Source organism: Pithys albifrons, chromosome 1 (assembly GCF_047495875.1).
Source record: "Pithys albifrons albifrons isolate INPA30051 chromosome 1, PitAlb_v1, whole genome shotgun sequence".
NCBI lineage: Eukaryota > Metazoa > Chordata > Aves > Passeriformes > Thamnophilidae > Pithys > Pithys albifrons.
This window is the reverse complement of record NC_092458.1, coordinates 121,455,097-121,463,448: the sequence shown is the minus strand read 5'-3', so window position 1 is coordinate 121,463,448 and position 8,352 is coordinate 121,455,097. Positions and strand designations below refer to the sequence as shown.

The 8,352-nt window shown below is 47.6% G+C and overlaps 1 protein-coding gene across 1 annotated transcript; it reads left to right on the top strand.

Moving 5' to 3' along the window:
• Positions 1 to 5,233: 5,233 nt before the first annotated feature.
• Positions 5,234 to 7,793, top strand: CRYAA (crystallin alpha A). Its single transcript, XM_071573642.1, has 3 exons — positions 5,234 to 5,422; positions 6,392 to 6,514; positions 7,584 to 7,793. Exons 1-3 carry the CDS (start codon positions 5,234 to 5,236, stop codon positions 7,791 to 7,793), a joined length of 522 nt encoding a protein of 173 aa, XP_071429743.1.
• The last annotated feature ends 559 nt before the right edge of the window (positions 7,794 to 8,352 follow it).

Below are 8,352 nucleotides of genomic sequence, written 5' to 3'. Positions count from 1 at the left end.
AAAGGCCAGCAATAAAACAGGGGCTGGAGGGCAGGGGCAGCTGAATGCTGTTTGAGAGGCATGGGAATTTTCAGGGTTCTCTAGGGACATGTTTATCTCTCCTTAAAAGAAAAGCAAGCCACATTTTGTGCTTTTTCGTTGTTTTGTTTGTTTCTTTGTTTGAAATATACTTGCAGAGAGTTAGGCTTCTAGATCTACCTTTAAATTTCTTAATACATGGCCCGACTTTCAAAGGTGCTCAGAATGTAGCAACCCTCCAACTAACTGGCTTCTTTCTTGCTGTGAACTATCCTCAGAGATAAAGGTTTTCAAGTACTCTCCTTGTTTTTAACTAGAAACATCTATCTAGTTAAAGAATATAACACCTGCCTTTCCTCACCCCCGCCCTCCCTTTGCATTGCTCTGCAGCCCCAGCCCTAGATAAGCATCGTGCAAATTGCACTGATAACGTGACTTGGCCTCCTCCCATAATTATAAACTTCAGCAAGGTATCAACAACATTCAAAATTCATCAGAATCACTTGTTTTAGTGCTTTCCATGGTATCTGCAGTCAGTCAGCAATAGGACAAGGGGGCACGGGCTTAAGCTCCGCCAGGGGAAATTTAAACTGGATATCAGAAGAAAATTCTTTATAGAGAGAGTAATCAGGCATTGGAATGGGCTGCCCAGAGAGGGGGTGGATTCCCCATCCCTGGAGGTTTTTAAACTGAGATTGGATGTGGCACTGAGTACCATGATCTGGTAAAGGGACTGGAGCAGACCAAGGGGTTGGACTTGATGATCTTGGAGGTCTTTTCCAACCCAATCGATTCTATGATTCTGTGGTTATCTGGTGGGGCTTGAGTGCAGAGGAAAATGAGTCTCACTGCTCTTATAATCAGCTGCTCCTGCCTTCATCAGCATCCCAGGTCGGACGTGGTAGAAAAGTTTGGAGCTCCTGGCCATGAGGAACAGGAAATGAGTCTTCTAAAGAAAGGGCTCTTCCCTTAAAAAGAAATAAATACTCCGTGTTCATTTCTAGGGAAAGCTTTCACTAAGTGCTTAGCAGCCAAAAGTGATAACGCTGGATCCCTTTCAGCTTGACTAATTTCAGAATGGTCTTTCTTTTTTCCCACTCACCAGCTCCCTCACACACATTATGTAGTATTTTCCACCACAGCAAGACTAGTAGGAAGAAAACTTGCAACAAAATCTCATTATGACTTGCCCCAGCTCTGTGTCCCTGTCGTGAACTCATTTTTGTACCCTCATGGATTCCTATGAAGGGGAAACTTAGTCTGATTGACGTGCTGCAACAATTTTATAATTAAATATTGCCAAATATTGTTCAATCCCTTATGTTGTTACTAACCAGCTGGTATCTAAATGCAAGGGCCATCTGAATGAGTGCAGTTGTACTTTTTTTTGGTTGAGAGGTTTATTTGAAAGAAAATGCCCTGGAACTCATTCTTGTTTTCCATAAAAACTAAGAGTTGTATCCTCTGCAGGTAGACAGGGCACACTTGGCTCGAGAGGACATGCAGAATCAGAGTTTCACTTTCTGGGCAATCCTGGAGCTGTGACACACCAGCTGGAAACAATAATCCCAGTTCTAGGAGCACTTCAGAATCTCATACAAACCCTCCACAGTTACACCTGACCAGTCACTGCTCCACTTAAACACGTGCTTTGCTCTTCACTTTGGGGTTGGAGACAGCCCTGGACTCACCCAGAAATTGGCAGGTAAGAGTCAGTCATGCAAGCTAAAAGCAGCTAATACAAGCAAAGGGCTGTGCTTGACTGCTGATGCCAGCTTTACTCAGGAATGTGATACAGGATTTCTGCAGTTTTCTACTGGGCAACATCCTTTACTAAATGTCTCATGGGTTGGCAATTATGCATCACAGTTTAGGAAGGGATTATTTCACAGGTAAGTTAGACAGCAGAATTTACTGGAGGACTTTTTCAGTTGGACTCACATTTTAAGTTTTCAGTGAAGGAAAAACCTACCTTTGATGCATTGCTTTTGGGTGTACTCGTAAGCACATGGATTAGTTTTCTTCCTTTTACAGGAACACAAATAAATCTCACTGCTTTTGCTCAGCAGGTGATAATGATACTCAAATGTTGTGTGTCTTGTGAGGTCTCATCTCCTGAACTGGTGCAAAATAATTGTTTTCTCATACCAAATTCCCACTGGGTGGGTTTCATCTCACCAGCTTTGCTGGTCCAGAAAGAGGTTAGAATTAGAATTGCCTCCTCTAAGGCAGCTGTCCAGGCTGCCTCCTTAGTCAGCTGAGATCTAGGCACTGCTGAAAGGGGTCTCATTTCACCTTTCCTACCCACCCACATTATAACAGGAGCCATCTGGAGGCATCTGTCTGCACTGACTGGAGAGGGAGTATGGACCATTCACTTGGGCAGGACACTTAAGTTTTAGAGCATTGGAAGTTAGTTGTGATGCACCTCATGAGATTTTTTTTTCCCCCAAAGCATGCAGGCAGTGCAAAGTTTCCTCCAGAAAAAAATTCCTGTAAATGAAATTTACACTGCAGTGAAATACTTTGCCCATAAAAGACAAAAATGTCTATTAAAGACATATGGATATGATTAGTTCTAGGGAAAGCCATGGAAATGTGGGTCCAAAAGAAACTAAAGATATAAAACCATAAAGTTAGGTGCCGCTTTTCAAGTATTTGAATGCATGGTAATACATGAAATTTTAGATAAAATTAAGTTGAAGACATACTGGTTGTTTTTTCTAAACACTCAGTTCCTTTTATCCCACTGAACAGACTGCTCTGGTCACATGTCACACGTTGAACACATGTATGTGTTCCATCCCACTGGAACAGGTTGCCCAGAGAAGTTGTGGAACCACCCCTGGAAGTGTTCAAGGCCCTCCCTCCTTCCTCCCCTCCTCAATAATCCAGGGAACAGTCTGGGGAACAATCTGGAGGTCAGAGCTTAAGGTTTTGGCGGTTTCATAAGGACTGAAAGATGGCCCAAGAGGATCCTGCCACTGTGTGCATTGCTCCCTGTGCTCCTGGCATAACCCCTGATTTGGGAAACACAAAGGGGGTGTTCCCAACACACTTTAGGGATGGCATTCATCCCTTATGCATGGTTGGGGCCCAAATGGTATGTGTGACCCCCAAATGTATCTCACCTTCTGTGTGGGTACAGTTCCCACCTCTTCTTCTGCCAGCCAAATAAATAACTTGCTTTGGGTGCTCCAGTGAGTGGCTTGGAATTTGAACCTGTTCATGTATCTCTCCTCTCATTTTACCTCTCACTCTGTATATCAGATGATGCTTTCTGTATCAGGTCACTGCTGCACTGGTTAAACACAAGTTAGCAGCTCTCTGGAACTGTGTGGCTGAGGAGAGATTTTCTTCTCTCCTGGGGCAAAGACCCAAATCTTGTAGAGCTCTTAAAGAAAAATCTTACCAGTGCTTTGTTACACTTGTATGCTTTCCCTTCATTTTCTCAAGCAAAACAAGAGATTTCGGACAATGGGACTAAATGAGACGTTAGGTCTGTCTGTTGTGGGTTTTTCCTCCATGGCTTGAGGAGGGATTGAACTCTTTGGCACCTGATTTTAAAAAAAGCCTTCATGCCCAAGAGCCATGGCCAGACCATAGGGCCTTTCCTTGATGGAACTAGGTAAGCTGGAACTTAAACTTTTGTTTGTCTTCTTAGTGGTCTCTACTGTCTTTTTGGCTGTTTTTCTGCTCAACCTATCACTTTCCACGAAGGAAAGACTCTGCAACAGGATCTCCTTGTTCAGCTTTTCCTTTCCTGTGTCCATGCACTGCGTGAGGAAAGGTCGTATGTGGGACCCAAGGCCAAGGATTTTCCAAGACCACACAGTGCCTGGATGCCAGTCAATGCTCAGCTGCATATCACTTTGCCTCAATGCTCTTCTGAATTTAGCTCCTCTGGCCTGGATTGATCCCATTTCTTCCAAAGCACTGATGCCAGGATCTCAGCCATACTTGGTTGCTTTAGTCCTTGGCAATATGAGAGGCTGATTCAGCCCCTCAGCCCTGAAATGCCCTTTGGAAGTGCCCTCTCCTTTCTCTCCCTTGCTCTCTGCTGACTGCAAAAGGTGCTGAGTCACACAAGATTCCCAACACAGGTGCTTCTGCTGCCCAGAGGCCCCAGGAATGCAGTCCCTGCATCACTGGCTGTGGTGAAAATGGGGTTCTGGCTGTCTGCTGAGCCCTGCTGTGGAGCTGGGCAGCCTCATTGCCCTTTTGCTGCCCAGCCACCTCAGCTCTCTGGCAGAGCCTGCTGCTCTGGCAGCGGGCAGGGAGCCCATTCCCCGGACAGTTCGGGGTGCCAGATGACCCCTTAAAGGAGGCTTTAAGTGAAACAGAAATGAAAAATAGCTGTAAACAGAAACGCGTGTTAAGCAGGATCTGTGCTGTGACACCAGGAGATAAATGCATGTCCCACTTCACTTCTAAATCAAAACAAAGACCCTCTCAAGAGCAGCTTTGGGACTGCTGTTACGGTCAGCGACCGAAATTCTTTTTCCTTCTTTCTTTTGCCAAAGTATTTTTTGTTAAAAGTTTTTGTTTTGTCAGATCCATGTTCATGTCTACCTCATTTGTTAGTCCTGCTTCCCTGCCAGTCCTGCCAAGACCTCTGTGCCAGGGGCATCAGGTCCCTCTCAAGTGGTAGAGGCACTTTATAGCATGTCACAAAAAAGTTTTCCTTTCTTCAAATTGAATCAGACCCTTTTCCCTTGCTTGGAAGAAAGCTGTTTCAACTATTTGGAAGAAATCTCGAGTCCCTGTTTCAAGGAGGGGCAGAAACAGAAGCAAATTAATGAAGAGCCAAGGTTGGGTTACAAAGACCCATGGAGCAGACCTCTTTCACAAGCATCCTTGAGATGCCCACCGGAGTGCTCTGTTTAACCTGCCAGTCCCACTGGGCACACCGTGTCTCACAGCCTGCTGCTGCCTGGCATCATCCCTCCAGGACATCTGGCACCGATTCCAACCAGACTGTCATTTCCAGGTCAGTCTCCGCATTTCTGCTGACCACGTTGCCTCCATCATGAGATCATGTCTTTCCAGAGGAATCCTGCTAATGCCTTCATTCTGCGAGGCTGGTATATATAGGGGGAGCTTCCCTGGGGCTGCACCACACAGTCCAGCCAAGGCATCGCCGTCTCCCCAGCAGCGGCACTGCCCCTTCTGCTCTCCCCTTGCAGCCACAGGTCGCAGCAGCAGCAGCAGCAGCATGGACATTACCATCCAGCACCCCTGGTTCAAGCGTGCTCTGGGACCCCTCATTCCAAGCCGTTTGTTTGACCAGTTTTTTGGAGAGGGTCTCCTTGAGTATGACCTCCTGCCTTTGTTCTCATCCACTATCAGCCCCTACTACAGGCAGTCCCTCTTCCGCAGCGTGCTGGAGTCAGGCATCTCAGAGGTAAGGGCCCTTTGGCTTCCTCTCCTTTTCCTTCTTCTCCCTCCTTATGCCTCCACCTGCTCCTCTCCACCCACATCTCACCAGTGGCTGTAGCCCCATGCTGTGGTGGAAGGGGGCTCAGACCTCAAACTCACCACTAGGTACAGCTCACCTGCCCCTTCTTGGGCACAGAGAGAAGCCCTAGCTGGGAATAAGTCTTCCCTTTGAGAAACAGAAACCATTTTGCCTCCTGGTGGTTGTTACCAACATGTAAAAAGTTGCCTTTGATGCTCTGTGCTCACCAGCTGAGTGGTGACCAAGAGCCATGCTGCTCCCAGAGCAAGGGCCTGCAAGGGCAGCTGGGCATGGGAGAGGACCCTGGTGGGCAGGAGCTTTCTCCAGCCCCCTCCTCCACTGTGGGATCTCGGTGATTTTAACAATGCCATGCTGAAGGACTCTGGAGCAATCCTCCAAAGGCAGCTGTAGGAGTGTGTAGCCGTGGGGGCTGTGGTTTGAAGCTCAAGGACCAGTGCTTTCTCTGGCCCTCTCCTACTGGTTTCCTGCCAGAGCTAAGACCACAAAGAGACCATTAAACACTGAAAGGACAAAACACATGCTATCAGAGAGTATTACACTAATTTCCATCCTCTCTTGCTGGTGAGTACAAATGCCCAGCACATCTGGCAGGTCACTGAGTGCAGAAGGGTCCCCAACACAAGAATAGCAGCAAGAAGTGACACCTCTCCCCAGAGTAGTTGCAATGGTGGAGACACCTATCACAGCCTCCCAGTGTCCCTGACACCTACCATGGGCTCCCAATGTCCCTGGATCCCCATGATGGGAAAAAATACCCCTGGTGAGGTCCATGGGCACAGAAGAAGAAGCTGTGCCACTACCAGACCACTGTTCTCTGGCTTTTAAGCTGTTGTGATGCTGGTGTTGCCTCCACGCTCTGAGCTTGGGTCTTACTCTCTGACAATGCACTTGCAGGTGCGGTCTGATCGGGACAAGTTTACAATCATGCTGGATGTAAAACACTTCTCCCCTGAAGACTTGAGTGTGAAGATTATCGATGACTTTGTGGAAATCCATGGCAAGCACAGTGAAAGACAGGTAAGTGGAAGTGATGTGATGGTGGAGCAACCAGGGAGTCAAACTCCATTTTCCTCCTTTCCAACAGTTCTCAACTGAAGGAAAAAAAACAAGAATATATCAGAAGAAGGAGTTATTTATTGTCATTATTGGCATGGCCAATTCCCCTAGAGCCCCATCCTGGCATCTGACAATAACAAGCTAATCCACTCCTCTTTTGTTTATTTTCAATCATCATCTTCCATAACCATCAGATGACGATGTTCATTGTTCCCTAATAACACTGGACCAGACAAAGAACATCATCTGGCACTGCCAGAGCACGGCTGAGTTTTCATAAGCCAGAATCATTAGTGAAAACAGAGTTTTCATATGCTGATCTGGGAGAAAAAAGCAAGAGCAAACAAAACAAAAGAAAAACAACCAAGTGCCTCAGGCTTGGAAACTTTTAACACGTATGTCATGGAAATATCTGGGGGGGTCGAAAAGTGAATTATACCAGCAGGAGTTTAATTCTTCTCATACACATTTTTGGCCAGACAAGGCTCTAGTCTGGAAACAGTATGTATTTTTTAATATAGTTATTTTTTCAGGGGAAGGGAGCAGCCCTTTTCATGGCCGACTTAGAATAAATAATTGCATTTCTCATTCTTTTGGCCAGAAAAAGAAGGGGGCCAGGATTGTGTACTTTGGCTGACACAGCATTGCAACCCAGTAAATAAATACATGGGTGCACATGTCCGCCTTGCTTTTACCTTGCTGGAGCTCCAGACTTTGTCTCCAAGCATCCTTTGAAATCAGGGGCCCAAACCAGATCCCAACCTGTAATATGGCCAAAATCACACCCTGCTGCTCTGCCCAGCTCTTGCAGCTTCAAGGGCATCACAGGGGACACCTGCCCCTACAAACATGTGAAATACTTAAGAAAGCAGAGATGTGCCCAGTGGCGCTGGCAGTGCAGTGTCACGATAATCCTGGCTGAGTGTGGATCTCCCACTCCAACAGAGCCACAGGGCTGGACAAAGGGAAGCACAGTGTGGTGCTGGAGGGTTTCTGACACTCCTTCCCCCCTTTCCCCACTGCCTCTCAGGACGACCACGGCTACATCTCCCGGGAATTCCACCGCCGGTACCGCCTGCCCGCCAACGTGGACCAGGCTGCCATCACCTGCTCACTGTCCAACGATGGCATGCTGACCTTCTCGGGCCCCAAGGTCCCCTCCAACATGGACGCCGGCCACAGCGAGAGGCCCATCCCCGTGTCCCGGGAGGAGAAGCCCACCTCTGCTCCTTCCTCCTAAGCCCGCCTGCCACCACGGCATGCAGGCTGCCACCACCTGCAGGTCTCATTCCCAGAGCCATTGCACAGATATCAGTGAATATCTAGAGGGGTTTATTTTGTTGGTTACTCCCCTACTTTGTTTCCTCTTTTTTTTTTTCCTACCCCTCCTTTTTTTTCCCTTGGATGGAACGAGGGGCTGGGTGAGTGGCTGGTGGACTTTGAAGCTTAAACCTGTGGGGATGGCATGGATGGTGATGCTGCCATGCTGCTGTACTTGCTGAAAGGGTCTTCGTCCAGTGCTGTATCCCATACCCACCATCAGGTAGGAGGGAGTGCATGAGTAACACTGGCTCTGGGTGTGCCAAGCCTTGAGGCAAGGCTTGGAGCGGGGGGGGGGGGGGGAAAAGCCCTGCAGACTTGCTTTACCCCACTCAGAGTTAAACTGATTACTCTTAGAAATAAGAAACAGCAACAGAGCTAAGCCCCACACTCGAGATTCTGTGTACACGCGATGAACCTGCCACGAGTTCCTTGCAGACGCAGAAGTAATAACATCTCACCCTTCGAGGGGTTGCAAT